Here is a 27,575-nt window from a genome sequence, read left to right as displayed (position 1 = left end):
TGAGGTTGTGCAAACTTACACTTGTCTTTCCTACACCTCAGGCCTTTTGAGTGAAGTCGATCGAGAAGCCGTCTAAGATTCTGGAGATGCTCCTCAGCAGTAGTGCCACTGACAAGAATGTCGTCTAGGTAGACTGCAACCCCTGGAAGGTCGGCTGTAAGGTCGTCCATGATCTTCTGAAAATAACCTGGAGCAGAAGATATGCCAAAAGGTAAAACATTTTGTAAAAGTACGCCACGGTGAGTGCTTAATGCGAGTCGTTTTCGACTGTCAGGACCAAGTCGAATCTGATTGTAGGCATCAGCCAAGTCTATCTTGCTGAAACCGTACCCACCACCCAACTTTTGCATTAAGTCTTCTGGTAAGGGTAACGGGTTACGATGGGTCTCCAGGGAAGGGTTCACCGTGACTGAATAATCGCCACATATGCGTAACTTGGCCTTCGCTTCTGAAGAGTTTGAAGGCTTACGGACTGGAACAACCGGTGTGCCCCAATCACAAAACTGAACTGGTGTCCATACACCACGTGCAATGCCCGAATCATAGGCTTGTGCTAAGTCCTCCTTTAGCGCGAAAGGTACAGGCCTAGGTTTGAGAAAAACAGGTTTAGCATCAGACTTAAAATCTATGTCTAGTTCATAATCTCGTAAGCACCCGAGTTCAGGCTTAAAAACATCTTTGAACTCGTCACATAAGAGGGAGCATGCTTTCTCCAGACTCTTATCATAGATATCTTAAATATAGATATGCAACTCAGCAATCGTGGAATTATCGTCACGCTCGACTGACTTTATGGACACAATCAACAATCAAGGTTGCCAGCTTGGCTAGCGTATCTATGGTAGGCTATTATTGTACGGTTTGGGCTTGGCGAGTGGTAGCTTTTGAGCTCCTTTGGAATATTTTTGATGGCGTATCATATATTTCAAGTTTTCACAGAATAGCCTACTATGAAAAATCAAGACAATAATCTTTCTTCACGTAGGTTATGCAACTTCTGTTTCATGATCGTTGGAACTATCATTTAAGCTGATTTCCAGTGACTCATTAAAGCTTGTTGTAGGCAGTTTACAAACCTGAGATAGAGAGGCACCGGAACGATTTTAGGGTGAGATATACGGTAGCGATAATTGTCAAACATTTTCAGGGGTTGTCGAGAATTTTCAGGGGTTGTCAGGCATTGTAGAGTAGCTACTTTCAGGCATTGTTGGGAATTTCCAGGCATTGTCGATCAATATCAGTGGTTGACAGGGTTTGGTAGTCATTATGGAACATTTTCAGGCATTGTCGAACATTTTCAGGAATTGTCAAACATTTTCAGGGGTTGTCGAGAATTTTCAGGGGTTGTCAGGCATTGTAGAGTAGCTACTTTCAGGCATTGTTGGGAATTTCAAGGCATTGTCTAGGATTTCCAGGCATTGTCGATCAATATCAATGGTTGACAGGCTTGTCAACCATTATCAGTCATTGTCGGAAATTTTCAAGAATTGTCGAATATTTTTAGGTGTCAGGGGCTCTCAGGCATTATAAAGTACTTTAGATTCTTTCTGGCAGGCATTGTCGGCAGTGGCGTAGCTAGGGAATGTGCCGCCCGGTGTGGATTCAGATTTTGCCGCCCCTTCAAGAAAAAGCATGTGAAAACAGGCCCGATTTAGGGGGGGGGGCAGAGGGTGCAGGTACCCCGGACCCCCCGACTTTTAAAGGGCCCCCCTACGTGAAAAAAATGTGATTTTTTTACTATTAGCTTTTGTGGTTTCTGCAAAATGCTGTGCAGTGCTGGATTGATGCTACTGTAGACGTCGAGGGGGTGTTTCGCGCCGTAGGCGAATTTTTTTGCACGGGGGCCCCTGATCTAAAAGTGCCCGGGCCCCCCATTAGCTAAATCCGGCCCTGTGTGAAAATGAAATGCGTTTTTTATCAGATTATAATCAAAATCAAAAATCGTAGTCTGAAATTGCCGCCCCCAGACGTGCCGCCCGGGGCGGTCCTCCCCTCCTTCCCCCCCCCCCCCCCCTAGCTACGCCACTGATTGTCGGACATCTTCAGGCATTGTCTAGGATTTCCAGGCAATGTCGAACATATTCAGTGGTTGATGGTTTGTTAGGCGTTGTCGAACGTTTTCTTGGGTTGTCGATCATTACCAGGTTTTGACAGGTTTGTCAGGCATTGTCGATACTTATGATAGCCAGGTCATTTAAACGCTGCTGTGTTTGTGTATACTGTAAATACGTTTACAACCTACGCAAAATAGAAAGGGATCATTCTGCTGCGCATGCAAAGCTGGGAATAAAAATGCATGAAAATGTTCGACAATGCCTGACAAACGTGTCAAAAACCAATAATGATCGACAATGCCCGGAAATCTTAGACAATGCTAGGAAATGCCCAACAATGCCTGAAAGTAGCTTAATCTAGAATGCCTGACTACCCCTGAAAATGCTAGACAACCCCTGAAAATGTTCGACAATGCCTGACAAACCCGTCAACCACTAATAATGATCAACAATGCCTGGAAATCCTAGACAATGCCTGGAAATTCCCAACAATGCCTGAAAGTAGCTACTCTGCAATGCCTGACAACCCCTGAAAATGCTCAACAATCCCTGAAAATGTTCGACAATGCCTGAAAATGTTCCATAATGACTACCAAACCTGTCAAAAACTGATATTGATCGACAATGCCTGCAAATCCTAGATAATGCCTAGAAATTCCCAACAATGCCTGAAAGTAGCTACTCTACAATGCCTGACAACCCCTGAAAATGCTCGACAATTCCTGAACATGCTCGACAATGCCTGAAAATGTTCCATAATGACTACCAAACCTGTCAAACACTGATATTGATCGACAATGCCTGGAAATCCTAGACAATGCCTGGAAATTCCCAACAATGCCTGAAAATAGCTACTCTACAATGCCTGACAACCCCTGAAAATGCTCGACAACCCCTGAGTATGTTCGATAATGCCTGAAAATGTTCGACAATGCCTCACAAGCCTGTCAACCACTGATAATGATCGACAATGCCTGGAAATCCTACACAATGCCTAGAAATTCCCAACAATGCCTGAAAGTAGTTAGCCTACTCTACAATACCTGAAACCCCTGAAAATGTTCGACAACTCCTGAAAATGCTCCACAACCCCCCAAAAAGCCGACAATGCCCGACAATGCCTGACAATGCCCGACAATGCCTACAATGCCTGACAAAGGGTATTTAGAGGTACCCTCTGTGACTGTGATTTGTTTTCAATCGCCAGAATCTCCATAAAGCAGTCCATGCGGAACGAGAATGTGACGTCATCACAAGCAATCCATACGTCAACTTGAAAACGAAGAAAGTTTTATTTAAACAAAAACCAAAAAAATATATTAAAAATAAAGTTGTTTTGCTGTGCCAAGTTTGAAGTCAATGCATACAGCCATAGCTACGCTGTTAGCCTTCAAACATCTTACGCACCACTGAGTTGCATATCTATATATAAGATATCTATGCTCTTATCAGGCTTGTCGCATGACTGGATACTCTGTAAAGTAGAATAGTTAGACAGAAGGAATTTATCGATAGAAATTCCTAAAGACGAAATTGCATCACGACCTAGCAAGTTCAGTCCTTTGACTGTCGTGACTACAAAAGGAATATTATCTGACCTTCCCGTGGAAGGACAAGTTACCTGGGCCGTGAAAGAACCCGTGATTGGTACTAGATGCTTGGTAGCAGATTGGAACTGCGACACTGGTGCTTGCAATTGAGGTGCGCCTACCCGAGTCCAGACGTCGTTGGAAAGGAAATTTCCATTTGTAGCAGTGTCCAGTTCTAAGTGTGTGGTTACCGAATTAATGGAGATCGGTACTTCCAACTTTGAATTTCGAGGTTTTCTGCAAGAACTAGAAAGCATGTTAATTTCCTCGATACAATTTACCTTAGAAGGTTTGAACTGTCTAGCTTTCTTTCGACAAACACTCTGTAAGTGTCCCGTAATATTGCAGAAATGGCAGGTGGCTTTCTTAAACCTACAGTCATTGGCGTTGTGGTTGGAATTACCACAGCGATAGCATTCTTTATTTTTAGAAGTAAAGAAAGTACCTGTAAGTTGCCTAGTTTTTGGAGGTTTGCTGATGGTCCTTACTTTCGCAACTGGTGCTGGTGGAGTGCCGTAAACAGTTTCTTTGGCCACTTTGGCTGCCTCTTCGGTTTCTGATGCAACCTTCACCGCACGTTTGAAAGTAAGTTCATCAGCTCTGATTTTGAATAACGCCTTAAGCACAGCCTCGTTACCTATTGAACAAATAAAACGAGTACGTAAAGCTTCGTCCAATGGATTTGAAATGGACGAGAAGTCACAGGTGGCAGCTGCCTGGCGTATGCGGATGGCTAGTTCTTGAGCTGTTTCCCCCGGCTTGCGCTTCATTTCGCTCCAGAAACGGAATCGCTCCCTCACGATGAAGCGTTTTGGGTCGAATTGTTGAGCCATGTAATTTGTAATTTCCGTCATGGTGAGATCGTTGACTTCTTTTGGGTTTGTTTCCTGCGCAGCCAAATTTGTTAACATTTTGTAGATTGTAGGTGATTGATTGGTGAGAAAAACCTGCGGCATTTTGTCTTGTGCGACTGAATGTGCTGCTACAAAGGTGTTAAACCTCTTCCAATAGTCTGCCCACAATTCAGTGGTGGCATCGAACGTTACGAACTTAGGTGAAGATACCTGTTGTTGTATTGTTGTTGGTTGTGGTCTTGAAGTTTGGGCTCTTATTTCTCGCAGTTGTTCAAGGTGGCGCTTTTCTTGGTTGGCAATTTGATCTTGATGACGTTGTTCTTGTTCTTGGTGACGTTGTTCTTGTCTGGCAATTTGCTCCTTCGTCTGGCGTTCTTGGTTGGCAATTTGTTGTTGCAGGACTTCGATCAGTTTCTCCATGTTTCTAAAATCCTGTAGAAATTCTGTAAAGATCCTGCCGGCGACGCCAGTTAAATGTCTGTTGTATTTCCAGACGTTTAATATAAAATAAACAATAATAATTGTAGCGATAGCCAACCAAGTGAGAAAACCATTTACCTCTTGTTACTTACTGATTCAGTGTATAAAAGCAACGCAATATATAGTAAGAAAGAAACGCAAAACAATCAACTAAGGAACGTGGTACAGAACGCTCAATTGATTACACGCGCAGTGCGGTGGTAATCAATTCCAACGTCTGTACCAGAAAACGCTGAACTGTGATTATGTAGTGACGCTGGTCAGTGGTCACGAGTTACATATATTCAACGTAAATAAAATGACGACTATAACAGTTTACGAATTCCCTTTTTCAAGGATTGACAATTATTGAAAAACGAATAGGTCATAATGGTTGTATAATTCAATGAAAAACTGACGTTATATCGTTGACTAATAAGTTATTGATTTAACGAAAACAAACCACAGGAGCAAACGCAGGTGCAAAACACAAATGCGACAGAGGCCAAAACATTATAAAAAACAGGTGGCTTTTTTAGTACAGTAGACTTGCAGAGGAGAAAAAGGCCAAATATAAACAAACGAGTCACAAATGAATGCAGAGGGCTTAAATAAGAAATTTGGCAGTAACATTCCCTCCCCTTTAAGGCCTCGTACATTTGTTCAAATACACAGGTATAAACAACATGAGAAAACAAAATCAGCACAAATTTACATTGGTTTTGCAGGAACGATCAAGCATAACTTTTGAATTGGTCTGACAATCAAGGACTGTTTAGTTTGAACGCTAACGCTACGGACAATGCCATTTTTGTCGGGAAACGTTTGAATTACGCGACCCATGAGCCAATTGTTTCGGGGTGTGTTATCTGCGATTAAGACTATGTCTCCCACAGTCAAAAGAGATTTTTTGGTCCACCTTAGTTTTTGCTGGAGCAAAGGTAAGTACTCTTTTACCCACCGTGTCCAAAAGACGTCGGCCATGTATTGGACTTGTCTCCAGCGTTTTTGAGAGTAAAGCTCTTTTTTGTTTGTGAATGAGCCTGGAGGAAGGTTTATTTGCTGTTTTACAAGAAGCAAATGGTTCGGTGTGAGAGCCTCCATGTCATTAGGATCGTCTGACGATTTTGTAAGTGGGCGACTGTTAATAATGTTTTCTACTTCACACATGAAGGACTGAAGGTAGTCAACGTTTCATCTGTTAAAGTTTGGCCTTTACAGATAGCTGATAAGATTTTCCTAATGGATCTGATTTGTCTTTCCCACACACCTCCATGATGGGATGCACTTGGAGAGTTAAAGATCCACTTGATGCTTTTCTGTGTTAAAGCATCTTCGATTTGACTGTTGTTCCATGATTTGATGGCTTCTCTTATTTCTCGTTCACTGCTTATCCATTTTAAAATGCGAAAGCCACCCTTGGCCAGTAGCTCACGAAGTTCCCTTACCAATTTAACTGCTTCTGAAACATTTGCTGTTGAAGCCAAGCAATCGTCTACGCAGAAAGACTCTTTTACTGTATCTACAGTAGTTGCACTGAAAAGAGATGAGTTGTCCTCAGCTGTGCGTGTTAAAGCAAAGTTTGCACAACTTGGGGAGCAGACAGTGCCAAATATATACACGTTCATTCGGTATTCTTGTAGGGGCGCTTCTAGATTCCCATCTTTCCACCATAAGAATCGGAATTGATCACGATCTTGTTGAGGAACCTTTACTTGATGAAACATAAACTGTATGTCTCCTTGAATAGCAATTGTTTCACGGCGGAAACGAAGAAGAACGCCGACCATGTTATTTGTGATGTCTGGGCCTTGTAATAGAGTATCATTGAGACAGATACCTTTGTATTTGGCAGAGCAATCAAATACTACTCTGAGTTTCTCAGGTTTTTCTGGATAATATATACCATGATGTGGAATATACCAAGTTTTTCCATGTATTCCAGGGACATCGGTAACGTTTTCGGCGTATTGATTCATGATCATGTCATCAACAGACCTTTTATAGTCCATGTAGAAATTAGCGTCCCTTTCAAACTTTTGTTTCAAGCAATTAATTCTTTGGAGAGCTTGAGATTTGTTAAAGGGTAATTTTAGGTCCGGATTTCGAACGGGCAAGTCGATTTGGTAGTGCGAGTCTTCCAAAAGTTTGATACTAGAGTTAACAGATTTCATGAATTGAGCTTGTTGAACAGATAATTCGGGTTTACAGTTAACAATTGAGTCAACAGCGTCAAAGCACATGTCGCACATTGGATGGGTAGAAGTTTTGGTAAAGAAATTTTTAGTTTTACTTTAATCCTGTTTGCTGTTAGGACAATTCACTAGCCAGCCAACGGCCGTTTTGATGGCATAGTAGCCACCTTTTGCTTGTATTACTTCTTGTGGTTGGAGAACGTACGGATTGTCATTGCCAATAAGGAGTCCTACCTCTGCGTCAACATCGGGAATAAAGATGTTTGCAAATTCTGGAAAGTGTTTAGTGTCTTCTAGGGTAGGAATATCTGTATTTGAAACAGGAATTTGAAAGGTGGAGTAAAGAGAGCTTAGAGAAATGTATTTGTTTTCGTCAAAATCTGACATTTCGATATTTGTGACTACCTTTACCTTGTTACGTTTGCCAGTGTTGTTTAGCGTGATGGTACAAATATTAGTTTCTTGACAGTCGGCAATTTGTAACTTTTCTATCAAATCATTTGTTATGAAAGATGTTGTACTTTCACTGTCCAAAAACGCTTGTGTAGTGATGGTTTGATTACTTCCTTGCAGGCGAACGTTTACTGGGATTATGGGAAGCAGACTGCGAGAATTTGTTCGTGTGTTGACAAGCCCATTGCGTATTGCTTGTGTAGGTTGATTGATATTAATTTTTTGAGTTGTTGTGTCTTTAGGTGTGATATTTGTGGTGATTTGTGTTGCATCTGGGGGATGCAAGAGAGTAGTGTGGCGTTGAGTGCATCCTGGTTTTGTGCAAGGGTCCTTCCTTTTACATTGATATGCCCAGTGACCAGCATTTAAACGGGTCTGCTACTATTCGGTGAGTCCGATTCGGTGAGTCTGATTCGGTGAGTTCCTAACCTCTAACCCCTAATCCTAAAACGGCAATGATAATTAGGCTACGGTACCCGGTAATTAAAAAAAAAAATTAAAAAAATCCCCCGTTAAGGGATCGGACTCACCGAAACGGGCCATTCCGATTTAAACAGCACTTGCAGAGTTTGTTGTCGATTACAAATTTAAGCCTTTGGTCAATATTCATCATTCGAAATTGTTTGCATTGATTGAGAAAATGTTTATCTCTACACAGATGGCATGACCTTTCATGGTTCGACGATTTTATTTGCGTTGCAAAGGTTACGCTGCTCCTACGTTTGGAGTTGGAATCATCGAATTGTTTTTTAGTAGATTTTAGAATATCGCATGCCAAGTTGGTCGTTTCTCTCGTTTTGCGTGAGACGTATCGTGAGAGATCTGAAAGGCTTATTTCTTGATTTCTTTCATGCAAAATTACGTCAATTTCGCGTAACCAGCCAAAATACCAGCCACTTGGCAAGAGTCTTATTATTTTTGTTATGTTATCCATGTTGTCCATTTTCTGTAAGTAATTCATGTAGGGGTGTTCAATTTCGATTATTTGAATATCCGAAATTTGAAATTCAGTTTATTTTCGATTTCCGAATTTCGATTTCGAATATCACAACTATTCAGTCACCAAACTGCAAAATGTGATTTTATTGAAAGAAACAAAATGAAAATTGGCTAGAAAACGCGAAAAAAGGCCATAAAAATTTGCGAAAAAAGAACACAAAATAACGTCTACAGCTCCAGGCCCATGTTGGTGTTTAAGAATACAAGCTGATCGATATGGTCACCCGTCAGTCGGGATCTCAGCTTCGTGACGGTCAGGCCAGCTTTTGAAAACGATTGCTCCGCTGGAGCCGAGGTCGCTGCGATCTCAAACACTTCAAGTTCATTTTCACAGCGAGCGATTCACTGCCGCGACATTTCACTGCAGAGTGCAGAGGTTTCAACTCGAAAGCGACATTGAGTATGTTTGCAAGCGCATAAAGCTAACGCACGCTCCGTCTACGTAGCAAATTATGTTGTTTTTGGGTGCATTCAACATCTGATGACATGAAATGGTAGATTTCTGCTATGTCCCAGGCAGCAAAATCAGTCATTTTTACATTGATTCAACGTCTGCAGACATTAAATCAATGCAAAAATGACAGATTTTGTTGTCTAGTGTTGGATTGTAGCATCGTAACTCATTGTAGTGATTATTTATCGCGAAGCTGTTGCGGTTTGCATTCAAAAAGTGTTTTCCTGCTGCCGATCGCTAGTTCATCTATTGTTTTATGTATCAATACAGCATAAAAAGTTGCCCCCACACAGAAATATGCGTGGAGGCTTGGTCTCCACGCAAGCTCATAGCCAGCAGGGGGGCCTCGCCCCCCTGAAAAAACTTCGCCCCCTTTGCTAAAAGCTCAACATTCTCGAGCAACAGCTACAATTATAATGATTTTGCCCATTTAAATTTTTTCGCCCCCCCCCCCCCTAAAGAAAGTTGCTCCCTTCCTGCTCTGCGGTCTGGCTACGGCCCTGTCCCCACGGCTTAGGCGTCTATGGATTCGGCAAAAATGGATAAAAGTGCGACAAAGCTCAGCCTACACTTTCTGTTATTGCACAACCTAGCTATCTTCATCCTTGAGAGAAATTTGGCATTAAAAATGGCAACCTGGCATCCCTGGTAAAGGACTGGCCGTTGGACCCGTGAAAGCGTGTGATAGTCACGTGATCGACGATGCGCATGCGTCGAAGTCTTTTTCGCTTGCAAAATGCGACAAGACAGATTTCGCGCCACTTGCGTTACTTTCAACCGCGTTCAGCCGAAAGGGCGGCTATAATTTCGATTATGTCTGATACGAAAAACGAATTTTGAATATCATCGAATCGAAAATCGAAATTGAACACCCTTTCTTCTTCTTTCGTTTGAGACTAGATCAAATCAAATTTCAGGGCAGGTGATGGAGAGCCAGGTAAGTGTAGCTTCGTCCAGCGTTGCTATACCATGAGTTCCATTTGGTGCCTTATAGATCGGACATTCGAGAACGACATGGTCAGCAGTTTGTTCCTCCGTGCCGCATTCGCAGGCCGGTGAGGGAGCCAAACCCCACTTGTGCATGTTGGAATGGAAGCGACCGACTCCGGTTCGGATTCTGTTGAGCTTGACCCAAGTCGGCCGAGGCAGGTCCATACCAGGGGGGCGCGCCACCGGGTGTGGTATAAAACGATGTAGTTTCGTGTCGGTGGCACACCACGCTGCATTCCAATTGTCTTCCATGAAGTGTGCTGCGCTGATGGCATGATCGCTGAATGGATGTAGTAATTCAACAGCAGCTGGCACAAAGGGATGTCTTGACTTTAATTGCCGGGGAGATTCCTGAGGTGGGATGTTGAGTTTTGCATGAAGCAAGTGGTTAGGATCCCCCGCCCGGCGAGCCAGGTGTATAAGGGCTCCCTTTCGGCGAAGCTCAGCAGGTTGGATGCCTGCGAGGATTGGTAAATACTCTGTTGGAGTTGGGCGCAGGCATCCAGTTACAGTTCGCAATGCGTCGTTGATTGAGCTGTCGATGAGACGGGTGTGGGCACTGCGGCACCAGGCAGGGGCGCAGTATTCAGCAGTGGAGTGGACCAACGCCAGGGTTGCAGTGCGCAAGGTGTCAGCACCTGCACCCCAAGTTGTGCCTGCCAAACGTCTCAGCAGGGCGACGCGAGATGTCAGCTTTTTGCGTAGTGACTGTAAATGGTGACGGTATGTGAGTGACCTGTCAAGTGTAACCCCAAGGTATGTAGGTTCTGGGCAGGGCGGCAAAATTTTGCCGTTAACGGTCACTTTCAGGTCACGTTTTGCTTCCCTGTTGTTGAGATGTGTTCCAGACAATTGTTCACCTAATCAAACGTCATGTAAAAACCGTTCAAGTCTACTGAATCTTACGTCATGGAAATTCCTAAAACATGAGCCAAAATTGCACCATCGTTCGTAAGACTTGTGTCAAACCTGTTTAAACCTGTTTCAGTTTGAAACCTGTTTAAACATGAAATATTGCGTCACACGAACTGCTGACGTGCCTTTGAGTTATCACAAATTTTTCTGATTCATTCGTAAAATTGTTTGTTGGAAGTCAGTCGCAAGTTTAACTGTTTGCTTGGTGCTTGCTAGCTGGAGAAATTCTCCGTCTTTTATCCAAGTAATCTGTTCTGTAGTGACAAGTTTTAGTGGTGTACGGCGTTGCATCTAATTTTCGATAGTCGCGGGCTAATTTTACAGGAATACACTTTTTGAATAGACGTTTCGAGGAGTGTTTCTTTTTCGGTCACTACATGCAGACAAACGGATTCGGGAACTTTACGTTACAATTTTCCCACGAAGAGATTATGGTTTACCGCTGTGACCATAAAAAATAAAAGACGATTTTTGTTAGCTGGTAGGCCAAGAAGCACTTGAAGGCATAAAAAATAAACGACGTGTTTGTTGTCAGCTAGTGCAGAAGAACTACTTAGAAGTACAAGAAATAATAAAAGAAGATTTGTTGGTTGGTAGTCTACACTCTTACAGAAGCAAAGAAAAGTAAAGACATTTCTTCTCAGTTTGGTACTGAAGAAAAATAACTTTGACATTCATTGGCAAGAAAGAAGATTAAAGACAATCCATCTGTGCTTGTAGATTCAAGTAGAAGAATCCAAGCAAGTTTTGTGGACTTCAGGACTTCATACTCGTACAGCTACGGTATCGTGCATTTAAATTCTTTTTTGTATTTTTTACGGTCTTTGCAGTTAAGTTTTTTATAACTACTGTAGCCTAATAATTTTGTGTGTTTGTGTAACTTAATTTTTTTTTTTTTTTTAAATTTAGCCCCAACATTTAATATGTCTACACTCGGTGGCGACAAGGACTCGACCGCCGTAGACTCGACTGATTTTAAGCCTGATGATGTTCTTTGCGGTCGGGCAGGCCATTCTGGGGAGGGACCCAGTAACGATGAGGCTAAGTCAGTTCGAGAGGCCCGGCATCTTAGACGGGATGTTTTGACTCAAATTGGGAAACTTTCTGTAGCCCTAGGTTCTTTGAGTGATAAGCAGGAACTGTTAATTTTTAGATCTAAGTTATCTACTTTAAAAGAGGAATTACGGCATTTCCATGCTCTTTTGACTAAAATCTTTAACTCTGCAATCTTGGCAGAACTTCGTGATAGGGTAGATCCCGAATTTAACTCGTTAAAAAATAACTTTGAACAAAAAGAAAGTGAGTTCTCAGATATGTTGGATGCTGACATACATCCTGAGGATAGCGCCTCAAATGTAAGCACTAGGATGTCTAGGACTTCGTCTCGGATAGTGGCACAAATTAACCTGCAGCTAAGACGAGAGGAGCTCCAGATACAAGCTGAGGCCGAAGCGAGAGCTGCTGAGGCTGCCGCGAGAGCTGAGGCTGCCGCGAGAGCTGAGGCCGAAGCGAGAGCTGCTGAGGCCATTCGAGCTGAGGCTGCCGCGAGAGCTGAGGCCGAAGCGAGAGCAGCGGAGGCCGCCGCGAGAGCCAAAGCGAGAGCTGCTGAGTTCGCACTCAAAGACGCTCAGTTGAGGGCTGAACAACGTAAAGAGGTAGTTTTAGCTGAATATCGATCAGAGGTGGGCTCTCGGCGTAGCTCTAAGAAGGGCTCTTCTAGGCATTCCAGAAATAAACATCAATCGCAGTTTAATTTACATAACCTTTTCCAAACGCCCGTTCAACCTGTGAGTGGACCAGGGCAATCCACACGTTTTCCAGCTCTTTCAGGAGGTCTCGGGGCCGCGGCTAAGGGTCTTCCGAATGCTGTAGAGCCAAGGTCTGCGAATTACAACCGAACTCCTCCCCCAGAGCGTACAGGTCACGGGGCCGCCATTAGTAGTAATGCTTTGCCCCCTTCACAGTTTTCTGCGCCGCTAGGTTTTGATCGCCCAGCTACACGTAATTTGGTGTGAGGATCGTGATCGGGCTGTGCATGTGACTGAGCCCACTCAGCCCCTCAAGGGATATAGCTTGTCTTCTGCTAAATCGAGTTCTCAACAGCAGGATTGCTTTTTTGAATACCAAAATAGTAGGACGTTTTTCGATAAGGCGGCCTTGATTGGTTACGATGGTAATAATATGCCATTTATCTTCTTTAAAAATTGTGTTACGGCCTTAATGGCAGCTTCGCCCTTTAAGGGGACTCGTTTGACTTTGTTACAAGCAGCTTGTGTTAGAACAGCTGCGCAAACGATTGCTAATTTGGTTTCTGACACCCCTGGCTTGTCAGAGGAAGACAGGATAGAAATGTCGTTAGCTCGCTTGTCCCAGCGTTTTGAGGTTCGTGGAGGTCTTTTCGCCGAACCGGAAATTAGAAAGTATCGCTATGGTAGCAAATTGACTTCGACCTCTTCCAGTGATCTGAAAGAGTTTAAAGATGAATTGTCGCAGTGTCTGCTTTACGCGCAAGCTTATGGTCAGCGTGATAAATTAGAAGGACGTTTTGTTTTGGATTTGGCTAAGCGACTCCCGTTTGACGCTAAGCAGCATTATCTTGACTTTTTAGGTGACCAGTATGGTGGCACTGATGAGCCTACTTTTCAGAGTTTTTTCGATTTTGTTGTACGAGAGGAAACGCGTAAGTCGACTGATTTTAGCATTATGCTAATGGGCGATTCTGGTGAGTCGCAGCATTTTAAAAAGTTTGGCAAAGGAAAATTGCCTTCATGTCCGGTTAGGCAGACGTCGGTAAAACCCCATGATGATGTGATGTCAGGGAGTTCGCAGTACTCGACTGTTGTTGGCGCACCGCGCGGTGGTGAGGCTAGACGTAAAGACCTGCCGGCATGTATTTGTTGTTCGTCACGTGGTCAAGTTGAATATCATTTTTTGTCTAATTGTAAAGAATTTTTGCGCTTGACACCTAAAGATCGGAGAGATGTCATTGTGAAAGCTGGCAAATGCTTGAATTGTTTGCGCCAGCATATGGTTAGGGATTGCGTTCATGCAAACAACTGCTGTCAATGTGGCCCTAACAACACTATGAAGCACTCAGCATGATCCTGGTTCGCAGTTGACGTTTGTTTCGAGTGATTTGGTGTGTGAACTTGATCTTAAACCGTACGATAAAGCATCGTTTAAAATGGATACCCTGGCTGGTCAGAAAGCTACTTGTGCTGACCTTGTCAAACTCAACATCCAGTCGTTAGAGACTGATGAACTGTTTTGTGATATAACCTCGGTGGTTAACCCAGCTTGGGCTGATGATGTTAAAACTTTACCGCATAAACAAGATTTAAATGGTTTCCGTCATTTTCATGACGTGAATATGTTTCATTTGAATGATTGTAGTACTGTAGATGTACTGATTGGCAACGACAACGATTATTTGATGTGTGCAAAAGAAGAACGTGTTGGTGAAAATCGTAGTGAACCGCATGCTTTACTCACTCCTCTCGGCTGGTTGGCTTGTGGTGGTAAGTCACCCTTAGATGAAAGCGTTGCTAACGTGTGCAGAGTGCAGACGTCTTCAGAGTCGGATGTCATCTCTGGCTTTCAGCGTAAAATTGAGTCTCGTGATATGGAAAAGCAGACCTGAATAAAGTCATTCAGGATTTGACCTTGCAAAATGAAACCTGTGAATTGTCTCGCAATGACATTTTGGCTAGAGAACTTGTTGAACCGAATATTGAGTTGAAAGATGGTCGATTTGAGATACCTGTTCCGTTGAAGGAAGATATTGATTTACCTAACAATTTTGTGTTGGCGTCAGATAGAGTTGCTGCTTTAAGGAAGAAGGCTTTAAAACAACCTGAACTTCGTGATTTCCTTACTGACACCATGAAAGATCTTAAATCAAATGGCTATATTGAGCGTGCGGGTGAAGCAGGAAATGTCAAGGGATTTGAATGGTATTTACCATACTTTGTTACGTCACAATTAAAAAAGCGCATTGTTTACGATGGCAAGTCTGAATTTCGAGGAACTTGTGTTAATGATGTAATGTTTTTGTGTCCTGACTTGTTAAACCCTCTGGTAGATGTCTTGGCTAGATTTCGGCTTGGTAGATTTGGTCTCATGGCTGATGTGACTAAATGCTTCTTTCAAATAAAGTTACCTGAGTCGCAAAGGGATTTGTTTCGTATATTGTGGTTTGAAGATGATGACCTTGAAAATGGTAGGATGGTACCATTTCGTTTTTGTGTACACCCTTGGGGAATAAAGAGTAGCCCGTATATCGCTTGCTTGGCTATAAAGAAAATGATCGAGCAGAATCCCAGCAGTGCTGGTGAATTGACTCTCTGCAATATTGCAAATAATATGTACATGGATGATTTTATATTTTCGGCTGATAGCTTAGAGGAAGCTCAGCAAATCACTCATGAATCAATCGCTTTGTTTGATAGCCGTGGGTTTAAACTTGTTTAAACTTGTTATGAAAAAGTGCTTACAAGCTCAACAGAAGTGGAGTGCTAACAAGGAGGCTATGATTGTCTTGTCAAATTTGGATAATGAGATGCTTTCACCTTTGATTCGTGACATTGACTTTCAGACTGAAAATATGACTTTGCCATCAGCGAAGACATTGGGTTGTGTGTGGCAAACCGAGTCTGACGAGATGCGTATCGCATGTTCCATAAAGCCCTTAGCTAAACACACGCGCCGAAGTATGCTCAGTCAGCTTGGACAAAATTTTGATCCGCTAGGCTTTGGAGCGCCATTTTTTCTAAAAGCACGCCTTATACTTCAGCAATTGGCGATAGACAAGTTTGATTGGGACACCGAGGTCCCTGATAGCTTTGTTAAATAGTGGGAGTCGTGGCTTCGCTCTTTGGACCTGCTTAAGGATTTTTCGTTACCGAGATGGTATTTTGCAAACTCTGGTGTGTGCAGTCCGGATGATATTGTTTCATATCAATTGCATGGGTTTAGTGATGCTTCGAATCAAGCTTTCTCTTCTGTTGTTTACTTACGTAGACTGGTTAGCGGAGTTCCGAGTGTGTCTTTCGTTCTGGGTAAATCTACCATTGTTGTAAAAAATCAGTTTTCTTGGCCGATAGCTAGGAAAGAGCTTGTTGCTGCTTTGAATACAGCAAGACTCGTGAAGCAGGCCTACGAGGCATTGAAGATGCCCGACTGCCTTAAGTATTTTTGGTGTGATTCTCGTACTGTGTTGCAGTGGGTTAAAAACCCTGATTTACGTTTGAATAAGTTTATTACGCATCGAGTCGAGCATATTTTATTGTTGTCTGGAGCCCAGGATTGGCGTTTTTGCCCTACCGATATGAACCCAGCTGATGTTGGCACAAGGCCAAATCTTATTACAAAGAAAGAATTTCGAGAGTTGTGGTTAAATGGTTCTAGTCTTCTCTACCAGTGTGAGGAAATTCCATCTGTAGAAAATGCCACTCCAGTACCTGTCCATAGCCTATATCTTCGTGACGAAAAGGAGTCGCTTGACGTTGGACAGGGTGGTCTTCACAGATTGATCGAGGCCGCACCTTCTTTGTATGTTATGAAAAAGAGAATCGCTTATTTGGTTGCTTTTGTTGAATTTTTGTGCTGTAAAACGAGAAAGCGTAGCTTTGTGAAGCCAAAACTGGATGCATCTTATCTTAACAGTGCTTCAGAGTTGGCTGTGAAGTTTGTTCAGAAGAGCGTGTATGGCGATGTGGTACATTTAATGACCAAACGATCGCCGGATGCCCTTGAGGAAGTGATAAAGCGAGGTAGTGTTGGCGCTTCGCAACGTGAGAAGGAACGCTTGAAAGAATTACGTTCACTTAAAAAGTACAGACCTTGTGTAGATGACGCTGGTGTAATCCGCATTGAAGGCCGCTTAAGTAATTCTCCCGAGATCTCTCTTGAAGCAAAGCATCCGATTGTTTTGCCTTCGAAGCACCCCTTCACTAGGCTTGTTGTACTGTCGCATCATAATGGAAACGCGCACTGTGGAGTACAGCACACTTTGTTGTCTACGCGACAGAAGTTTTGGATCGCTAATGGTAATGTCTCCGTGAAGAGGTATCTTAATGATTGTGGTGTATGTGCAATTGAGAAAGCACGGCCTATAAGGCAGCTCATGTCTGATTTACCTTTGTCTCGCACAACTGCGCATAGGAAACCCTTTTTTGATTGCGGCTTAGACTATCTTGGACCTTTAACCTTTGTTGAAGGTAGAAGTCACAAAAAAGCTTGGGGACTCTTGTTCACATGTATGGCATCTCGCGCTATTCATGTTGAGCTGGTTACGTCATTGTCGCTGAGTGATTTTTTACTTGCCTTTACAAGGTTTACAGATTTACGTGGGCAGGTTAATGCTATCTATTCCGACAATGGAAGTACCTTTCAGGCAGCATCTAAGAAGTTACCCGAGTTGATAGAATCAGCTGAATTTCACAACGCCCTGAGACAGAGAGAGATAAACTGGGAATTTATACCTCCTTATGCTCCGGCGCAAGGTGGCGCCTGGGAGGCAATGGTTAAACAATTTAAAATTGCATTTTTTCACATTTTGGACTCTTCAATTCGTAAGCCCAAATTTATTGAACTGCTTACGTACACAGGCAGTGCCGTTCGGATCGTGAACGAACGCCCTTTGGTACCTTTGAGTGACGACCCTAGGGATTTTACTGTCATCACCCCTGCCTCACTTTTGACCCCATACTTAGACCCATACTGTGCTGTTGGGCAACCACATGATCGTGACCGATTAAGAAGGGATTATCGGTTCAATTTGTCACTTTCTCAGCAGTTTTGGAGTAAATGGATCGATTTTTACTTGCCAGGTCTTCAGGGCCGGAAAAAATGGCTAAAAATGGCCGAGAATTTGGAGCCTGGTCAACTTGCAGTGGTAGGTTCTCTCCAGGACATTGGTAAACGTGGGAAGTATCAACTTGGGAGGGTGCATGAGGTAGTTCCACAAATTAGGAAAGGGAAGCCTGTGGTTCGTAGAGCTAAAGTTGCCGTCTGCAACTATGATGAGAGTACGGGGAAAGTGAAAGTAGACTATGTGTTGAGGGATATTTCGTGCCTCGCCCCCGTAAAGAACACCTAAGTGTTAGGGTTTGAGCCTGGTTTTGTCTGCGGTGGCCGACACTTGTCTGAGCCCAGAACAGTCGGTTATTATCGCAACCATTGTATATAGCGTCATTTTTTGCGTGTACCTACTACCTATGGTACCAATTTCATGTATCGTCGTGTTTATTCTTATTGCTGTTCATTCTTTGCATGCCCTTTGTATTTGCGTATTAACTTAAACGTGAGTGATTCAAAGAATTTGTGTATCATGTGTTTTTATTCATTGGCTCACAATTGTCGTCAATTCTTTTTTAGTTATGCCATGTCAGACTGTCATAACTAGGGGCCGCTATGTTCCAGACAATTGTTCACCTAATCAAACGTCATATAAAAACCGTTCAAGTCTACTGAATCTTACGTCATGGAAATTCCTAAAACATGAGCCAAAATTGCACCATCGTTCGTAAGACTTGTGTCAAACCTGTTTAAACCTGTTTCAGTTTGAAACCTGTTTAAACATGAAATATTGCGTCACACAAACTGCTGACGTGCCTTTGAGTTATCACAAATTTTTCTGATTCATTCGTAAAATTGTTTGTTGGAAGTCAGTCGCAAGTTTAACTGTTTGCTTGGTGCTTGCTAGCTGGAGAAATTCTCCGTCTTTTATCCAAGTAATCTGTTCTGTAGTGACAAGTTTTAGTGGTGTACGGCGTTGCATCAAATTTTCGATAGCCGCAGGCTAATTTTACAGGAATACACTTTTTGAATAGACGTTTCAAGGAGTGTTTCTTTTTCGGTCACTACATGCAGACAAACGGATCCGGGAACTTTATGTTACAATTTTCCCACGAAGAGATTATGGTTTACCGCTGTGACCAAGATGGAAGGCTGCCGTCACAGTTTTACTTTCGCTGAGCTTCAGTTTCCATTGGTGAAGGTATCCAGATATGGTCGTCATGTCTTGGCTCAACGTCATTTCTAATGATTGCCAGTCTTTCGCAGAGTGCAAGATGGCCAAGTCATCAACATATGCATATTTGTGAGATGTTGTTGATGGTAGGTCATGCATATAGACATTGAAAAGGAGGGGAGCCAAGACTGATCCCTGTGGGACACCGTTTTTGAGTCACCGCAGTCTACTTGGTTTTCCGCTTCCGGTGGTAAGGGTAAAACTCCTGTTGTGGATGAGTTCCATGATCATTTTGACCATGTGCCTGTCAGGGAGTAGGCGGAGTAGTTTGTAGACTAGACCACGATGCCAAACAGTGTCATAGGCTGCTGTTAGGTCGATAAAGACAGCCCCCGCTTTCTTTTTTGCCGAGAAACTCTCCTCAATATCCTGAGTTAGTAGTGTGACTTGGTCTACAGTTGACCTCCCGTGTCGGAATCCAGCTTGTTCTTTGAGAAGCAGTGGGTCAATTATTGGTTCAACACGAGCGTAGATCAGTCTCTCAAGGATCTTGAAAGGGATGCAGAGCAAGGAGATGGGGCGATAGCTTTTTGCATCGTCTAGTGGTTTGTTTGGCTTAGGGATCACGACGACCAGAGATCTTCTCCATACTTTAGGAATCTTGAGGCGGCGCAGGCAAGACGACAGGAAATCGCATAACCAGGACTTTAGAACATAACCAGCGTGCATGATAAGCTCTGGACATATCTTATCTGGACCAGGGGCCTTACCAGGTTTTAGGTGCTTGAGGGCAGCATTACATTCGCTCCGTGAGAAGGAGCTAGAAATGCTCTCCTGGTCGGGTGTGTTGATCTTCCATAGCTTTTTCACTTCTTTGGTAACAAACCGATCGGAGGTACGATCACACGGCTTATATATCCCATTTTTTATTACCTGCGATGCGATTTTATTAGCAGGAATGGGACATTGTCGGGGTGATTGTCTTGATCGTCCCGTAAGGTTATTGAGTGTGCTCCACGCTGTACGGCTTGAGTGCGAGAGATCGATAGATTGGATAGTCTCTGTCCAGCGTTCTTTTCTTTTTGCATCGAGTCTTTCCAGAAGAGCCTTGGCGGCTGAGGGTGTTGTTTGACCATCTGAAGAGCTAACAAAAGATTGGTAGAGGCGCTCGCACTCTGCATCCCAGCATGGAGTGTAGTTACTTCTACGACCTCGAGGGATGGCTTGTTTGGCGCATGTTAAGATGGTGTTGCAAAAGTCCTGGTAGGCCTCGTCCACATTGTGACAGTTAGGTGGAGGTAACTCATTTGTGAACTTGTTGGTAAGGAGGCTAAAGCGATTCCAGTCGGCTTTACGGAAGTTCCACCGCTTGACTGGTTCACTCGGAATTGGTGTCTTGAGCGGTATTGCGGTAATGAGAGAAGGTCGGTGTTGGGACCGAGGGAACTTCTGTAGCACACGTCTGTCCGGAAGCTGATTGTCGTTGCCAGTGCTAGCAAAGGCCATGTCTGGATTTGTTCCAGTGCCCCATCGCCCGGATGTAAAGCTGGCTTCGTCTTTGGGGTTGTACAGTGGGGCATAGTTGTTATTTGATGCCCAGTTAGCCAGACATGCACCAGAAGGGCTGGTGATGCGGTATCCCCAGTCGACGTGCTGGCAATTAAAATCGCCAGCATAGAGGCAGGGGTGGGGGTACACTGGGATAGCCGTCGGAGTGAATAGCGAGGAAGGTGGCTTGTAGATGTTTACGATTTTGTAGCCGTTGACGTCCACACTTAGCCATTCAATCTCTGAGTCTGAAGGGGATTGTTCAACCAGTCTCCAGTTCAGCTTCTCGTGGACAAATGTGGCTAAGCCGTGTGTCCTGCTTAGGATTGACCCAGCTAGTGAGTAATTTGGGATCACTAGCCTATCTGCGCTGTGGCAGTGGGTCTCCTGGAGGATGATGATAAGGGCCTTTTGTCGTTGAGCTATTCTTTGTACGACGTCGATTTTAGCAGTCGTAAGGCCTTCAACGTTAAGCTGTAGGATGTTGGGACTTCTGGCTTCTTTCTTCGAACTCTGGGGCCGAGGGTTTATCCTTTTACCATCCCAGAGACGCCCTGATGTGTTTCTGTTTGTTGTCATTAGCCTGTTTTGTGCAGTTACCGTAACACCCCTAAATTCATGCCAGACAAAGTACATATGCAGGAAGTAAGTTCCGAAGAGAACTTGATCAGAAAATCTTTGTTAGAATTTTGAAGAGATGGTCTGTTTATGACGGAATCAACACATGCGCAAGCTAGTTGAAATTTTTGACCGAAGGTTTGTTGTAGCAAAGCTCTTGCTTTTGTGTAACCTTCGTGGGGAAGTATGTATTGACACCCTTTTACCAAAGTGTGCGCAGAGCCTTTGGTGTATTTCAACAGATAAAAAAGTTTACGTTTAGGCTCTGTGAAATTACAATCAATTAACGTATCAAATGCGTCTATAAAACCACAGTATTCAGCAGAATTTCCATCAAAGATTGGGGGTTCTACAGACAACAGTGGGGACGGGTTGATAGTACTGTAATATTTGGAATCTGTTTCGAGTTTACTGATTGATTATTGTTTATTTGATTTAGTACAGGGGCCTGGGCATACGACGTACTCGGCTCATGTCTCACAAACGATTTATTTGTTACTGTTTGTGAAGGATTAATTTTGTTTGAAACGACAATAGATTCGTGATTGTTAGACCTGGCTTCTACGCCACTCAACGTTAATTGGGATAACATAGGAAACACAGAATTATTGTTTACATTAGTTGCTAAATTCGATTGAAATTGTCCGTTTATATCAACATTGTCTTTAGACATTTTATAGCGCTCACCAGCATCTTCTTCTTCCGATTCTTCCGAAAGTTGGGCAATTGTCTCTTGGAGCTCTGCCTTTAGTTTAGCTTCCTGGACTTGTTGCAGGAATTTTCTTTCTTGTTCTTCACGTAGCTGACTTTGTTTTAGGACCATTGTTTCAAATTCTGCCCTTGCTTTCGCTTGCTCTTGTTCCAATTCGCAAATCCTTTTTTGTGATTCCAATCGAGCTAATATTACCGCCTTCTTAACTTTAGCGCTCATTGTAGAGGAGCGGCTTTTGATGGAAACTTTGCTGGTGCTGTCGCTTGGGTGCAGACTGCCATTTTCTGCTTGGTGGAGCATTTTTGATTGTGATCTTGTTGTCACCTTTGATGTTTGGGGTTCTGGATTTGTTGATTCTTCGGCATTTGATTTATCTGCCACGTCTTACTCTTTTACAAAATTTGTTGCCATTTTCTTGACATTCAACTTCGCTCACTGTCAACAACGACGACTTTCTTGATTTGATTGTCTAAAAACTGAATGTAACGTCCGCTTTGTCTATTTTATTGCGACGTTACAGTGACGTATTTGTTTACTGTTGTTGACCTTTGCTCTATTTGAACTGTCTGGATTGCTAACAACAACACAACACATGAGTTTTAATTGAGTTTCACGTGTTCTTATTGTGCGTTTTTAGACAATCTTTTAAACACAGGTAAATTTGAGATTTCTTCATTTGTGACCGTCTAGAGCAGTGGTTCCCAACCTTTTTGTTGTCACAGACCCCTTTAGACAAATTATTAATTCTGCGGACCCTAGGGTGTGTCGTGTGCCCCCAAAAATTTAAAAAATGGTTGAAAACAAAATTATTTTTTTTTGTGGTTGAGGCTTGACTAAAAAAGCAAAATTACAAAATTTCAAAAAATTTGGTCAAGGTTTAGGTGCTCCACATCCCAATTGCCTGTATCCCCTTGTTGGCTTGACAATAGGGTGGATTAAAAAAAAATTTTTTTTATTTAAAAAAAAGGAGGTCTAGACCACTGACAAATTGGCTAAAAACAATAACAAAACTGGTTTCAGGGAGTTGTACCACATATTGGCCGTTCTACCCCCCCCATTTTATGGGGGAATACCCCCAAAATTCTCAAATCGGATGTAACTTTGGAACTGCTGGTGCTACGAACATGAGTTTGGTATCAATTGATGCAGAATCATAATGTTTCTATCTGCTCTATGAGGATTTTTTGCCTTAATTTCACTAGAAAAAAAGTTACGACAAAAAGCGTATATTTGACAATGTTTTGGACAAAACGGTAGCGCAGGCACAAGGTAATGGGTAAATGCACATGCTGTACTGCATATGTTGATGCAGGTCACAGATGACTTGGATACTTTTGCTTATTGCATTTGCAATAAATATACAGCATGGTATGCATAATATACGGTACACACTACACATGATGTAGAGAATACAAGGGTTAATCGAGAGCATGTAGGCAGTGGTCTAACGGTACAGTAGTGTGACTGGAAATACAATATAGTGCTCGTGTCATGTACACACACAGTAGCAAGTAACAACTTTACTGCACGACCTGGAGGTTACTAACTGGACTGTTCAAAGTGTAGGTGCATGAAACAAATACTGTAATTAGTAGACATAATTGGTGATGGGTAGACTGTGATCTGCCATGAAATCATTGTCAAGGAAATACCAGCACACAGATTGATATACTCCATACTGCTGCATGTGCTAGACTACCTGTACTACATTGAGACTTTAGCAACCAGCACAGAAAGGTGAACATGTCAATCTAGTGGGAATTCCTTCTTGCTGTTGAATTCTTTCATAAGTTGACGAGATTGCACCTTCTGACGAATCAGTCCATCCCTTCTTTCAAAACCTACAGCATATAAGCTTGCTTTAACAGTCACTAGCTTAACGTGACACTCCACTGCTTGGTTGTGGCAAGGATAATCCAGCCGCAGAGGTTCGTCGATGACATTGTCAAGCTGTTGATCTGCTAGCGATCTCATGATAGGTGGCTCAGACTTATGAACTGTGCCAAGCTTCACAAGTTGGTGGTATGATTTTGCTTTAGTATTAAGCTGTGGCACAAGAAATCTGCATATTGCAGGTGGCACTGCTGGTGAAATTTCCTTTCTCAGCTTTCGATTTTCATCTTCTGCTTTTTGTGAGGAGCCAACATGATTCTTGCTTTGCTTTTCCTGTGCTTGTGCACCTAAGGAATAGATTTGTTGGCCTGCTGCTCTTCTAACTTGGCAGTCTTCATCACCTAGCATTCCAACAATGACATTTTCAGAGTGAGCGAATAATGCATTGCATTCCAAAACCTTCTTGGAAATCTTTTACTTCTTGGTTTGGGAAGGTTTCTTTGCAACATGTTGAAGAAGTTTTTTGACCCATCAGATAATGAATTGTGGTGTTTTATTTCAAACCAAGGTGGGAAGCAAACCTTGATGCAGTACTCAGACAAGTTCATGAAACTTTTGGAAGGGTTGATTGCATGAGTGTATTTACGAAGTAGCCTACAAGCAAGTGTAAGCCACCTTGAATGACATAATTTCCCGATTGACAAAAACTGCAAGTCTTCATCAACATTCAACATGCCCAAGCACAATGCAGGCATAATCCATATATTACACTGGTAAACAAAAAAAGAATTATTTTTTGCTCCATGAACTTTGAAGACTGATTTAGAGTAATTTTGCGGTGCTGAATTCGAATCTAACCTCAGATCACGTCAGGTTTGTGAGATATGATAACAACAAATGGTTACTTTTGTCAAAAGTGGAAGATTTGGCATTGCGTTCACCACCAACATATGCAGTGCTATAACGAATGGTTAGTGTTAGACAGACCAAAACAGCCTAAGTAAGGTTACTGTACAAGCATTGCCACAGGCCTACTTAATCCTTCGTGGTTTCATGCAAACCTTTGACGGGGGGGGGGGGGGTCAGTTATACTTTTAGCCTCCCTTTTAGATTGTTATTACTGCATGGTTAATAATGTTGCTTAGAAAACAAATTGGTATCAAAATTATATTTGGTGTATTTCAGCTACTTATGCACGACATGGCCTGGATTTCTGCATATAGCAAAATATGTATGTGCAATAAATGCAACGTCAAATTTTCCACTTTTGACAAAAGTAACAATTTGCTGTCATCATATCTCACATACCTGAAGTGATAGGATAAATCTGAGGGCAGATTCGGATTCAGCACCCCAAAATTACTCTAAATCAGTTTTCAAAGTTCATAGAGCAAAAATCGTATAGACCAGTGTTATGTTAAAACAAGGTATTTATGGAGTATGGGAGTCGAAATTCCTGTATTTTTAACTGCAATGTGGAGCACCTAAACATTAATATTTTTTGCTGAAACTTCATATTATTGTTGTTTCAGTGAAACCTCACCATTAAAAAAAATAATACAAAAAATATGAACATTGGGGCACACGACGCACCCTAGCGGACCCCTACCTAAATTTTGCCTGAAACTCAATTAACCTACTAATTGACTATTGCAAAGCAATTTATTTTCACATGAGTCAGTTCAATCACAGTACTATTGACTATTGTAATAATTATGCTACTCAACTACTGTACGGTGTCATATTGCATTGCCGCTGTGACTCCTGCGGCAATCATCAGCTTAAACAGTTGCTCAAATAATCTAATGAATGGATTGTTCAAGAAATGTCAGCACTATTTGAATATTAAGGACTAAGGTGACCCAAAGTGCCATGCCGAAACTTTTTCCACGTAAGCAAATTTAATGAGATGGTTGTTGTTGCCTTTCCTGAACTAAACAACTGAACTGTGGTTGAGTTTTTGACAATGCAACACGCATGTCATCTTCAACGTCCACTGGCCAGGCGATTTCGATGTTGTTTTTATTGTAACAAGATCTGAGAATCCTGCCTCGCAAAGGTTAAGTGGTTATGAATGGTAACAAAACAATAATCGCTTGCTTTGCCAAGAATGGGTAGGTTTGCAGTTGTGAGCACCAAAATTCTTCCACAGCTTTTGAATGAAACTCAATGCGTAATAACTCTTTTGATCTCAAATCGATTAGGTCATCTTTACTGAGATCGTCATCGCCAATGTTCTTCAAGTCAAAAAGAAAAGAATTTCGAATCCATGTTTCAACTTCGTTCGGCAGGTGTTCTAAATTAAAATAACATTGAAATGAGATTTGCAGGGTTTCAAGTGTGCGCAAAATTTTTCTCTCATAGATATCAAAAGAGTACATTCTCTTTGAGTTTCATCCATCAAGATCTTCTAACATTGGAAAGTTGGCGTAATTACCTGCTTCCAATCTGCGTTTCTAACCGGCAACTTGGCTAAAAACGCTTTCAGTTTTTCAGCTGCATCAATTATTGTCACACCTGGTCCTTGAATGCCACGATTAACATTGTTAATATGACCGAAAATATCGGCTAAGTAGGCCATGCCGTATAGAAAACTTTTACTCTCGAATAATTTTGAAAGGGGACTTCCTTTTGCTTTCAAAAGAGTTGATACCTCATTTTTTAGCTGCTGCAGTCGTTTTAAAACTTCTCTAGATAACCAACGTACCTCAGAATGATACAAAAGTTCTCCGTCATCTGACCCTACTTCTTGACAGAGCGCTAAATACGGTGGTTTACAGCTCTGCTTTTGATGAAATTAACGACTTTCACGCAATTTGTCAGAATTTCTTTAAGACTTGCTGGTAAAGTTTTTACTGCTAAGGCGTACCTGTGCAAGAAGCAATGGATAACAACCACGCGAGGAGCTTAGTTTTTTACTAAAGCAGCAAATCCGGATTTGTTCCCGAGCATAGCTGGTGCTCCATCCGTGCATATAGAACAAAGTTTTTTCCCAAAATTCATCAAGGTAATCACGGACCCCCAAATGCTTTCTCACGGACCCCCAAGGGGTCCGCGAACCCCAGGTTGGGAACCACTGGTCTAGAGAAAAGCAATTTGTAGAATGAAACAAATCGATTTACAGTACGGTACAGTTTACAAATTCCCTTTTTCAAGGATTGGCAATTATTGAAAAACGAATAGGTCATAATGGTTGTATAATTCAATGAAAAACTGACGTTATATCGTTGACTAATAAGTTATTGATTTAACGAAAACAAACCACAGGAGCAAACTCAGGTGCAAAACACAAATGCGACAGAGGCCAAAACATTATAAAAAACAGGTGGCTTTTTTAGTACAGTAGACTTGCAGAGGAGAAAAAGGCCAAATATAAACAAACGAGTCACAAATGAATGCAGAGGGCTTAAATAAGAAATTTGGCAGTAACAGCACTGATTAAGTAATTAGTATTTTAAGCTTTTTCTAAAATGATGTTGCTGCAAAATAGTTAGTAAGTGTCTAATATTTTTGCAAAGAATGAGTTTGTTAATAGCTTTTCGGACAGACGACATACTTGTGTAGTGGCTTTGCAGTTAATTGTCATTCACTAGGTTACGCAATAAAAGTGTAAATTTATATCCAAGCAATCAGTGTTATGTGTTTGGCCTTGGGGATTATAAATCATAGAGAAATAAAAGTTTGTCATGTTAATGGAGCATAATTATCAAGTGAAAATGATCTTATCATTGTTAGGTTCGTTCAACAAGTGCTTGCATTGTTTGGGATTGGTGCCATGGGGGTCATTGATTGCTGCCATAATGTGCTGTGCTGGTGTTGCACTTTTCTGTGGAACAGGTCATGAAGCCATCTCAAATACTCATGAAATTTTGGGAAATGCAAGAATCACTGGATTTAGCTGGCCTGAAACTAAGATAGATGAAATGTAAG

General features: G+C 42.3%; 1 protein-coding gene across 1 annotated transcript in view; it reads left to right on the top strand.

The window, feature by feature from the left end:
* The window catches only part of LOC145772605 (neuronal membrane glycoprotein M6-b-like), a 50,538-nt gene that overhangs the window by 6,344 nt on the left and 16,619 nt on the right, over nucleotides 1-27,575 (top strand). Inside the window, exon 2 of the mRNA XM_082584465.1 lies at nucleotides 27,381-27,570. Within this exon, the coding sequence (XP_082440591.1) occupies nucleotides 27,381-27,570 (190 nt within the window). The remainder of the gene's footprint in view (nucleotides 1-27,380; nucleotides 27,571-27,575) is intronic.

Source organism: Aplidium turbinatum, chromosome 6 (assembly GCF_918807975.1).
Source record: "Aplidium turbinatum chromosome 6, kaAplTurb1.1, whole genome shotgun sequence".
NCBI lineage: Eukaryota > Metazoa > Chordata > Ascidiacea > Aplousobranchia > Polyclinidae > Aplidium > Aplidium turbinatum.
The sequence above is the reverse complement of the archived record's forward strand: the minus strand, read 5'-3'. Positions and strand labels throughout refer to the sequence as shown.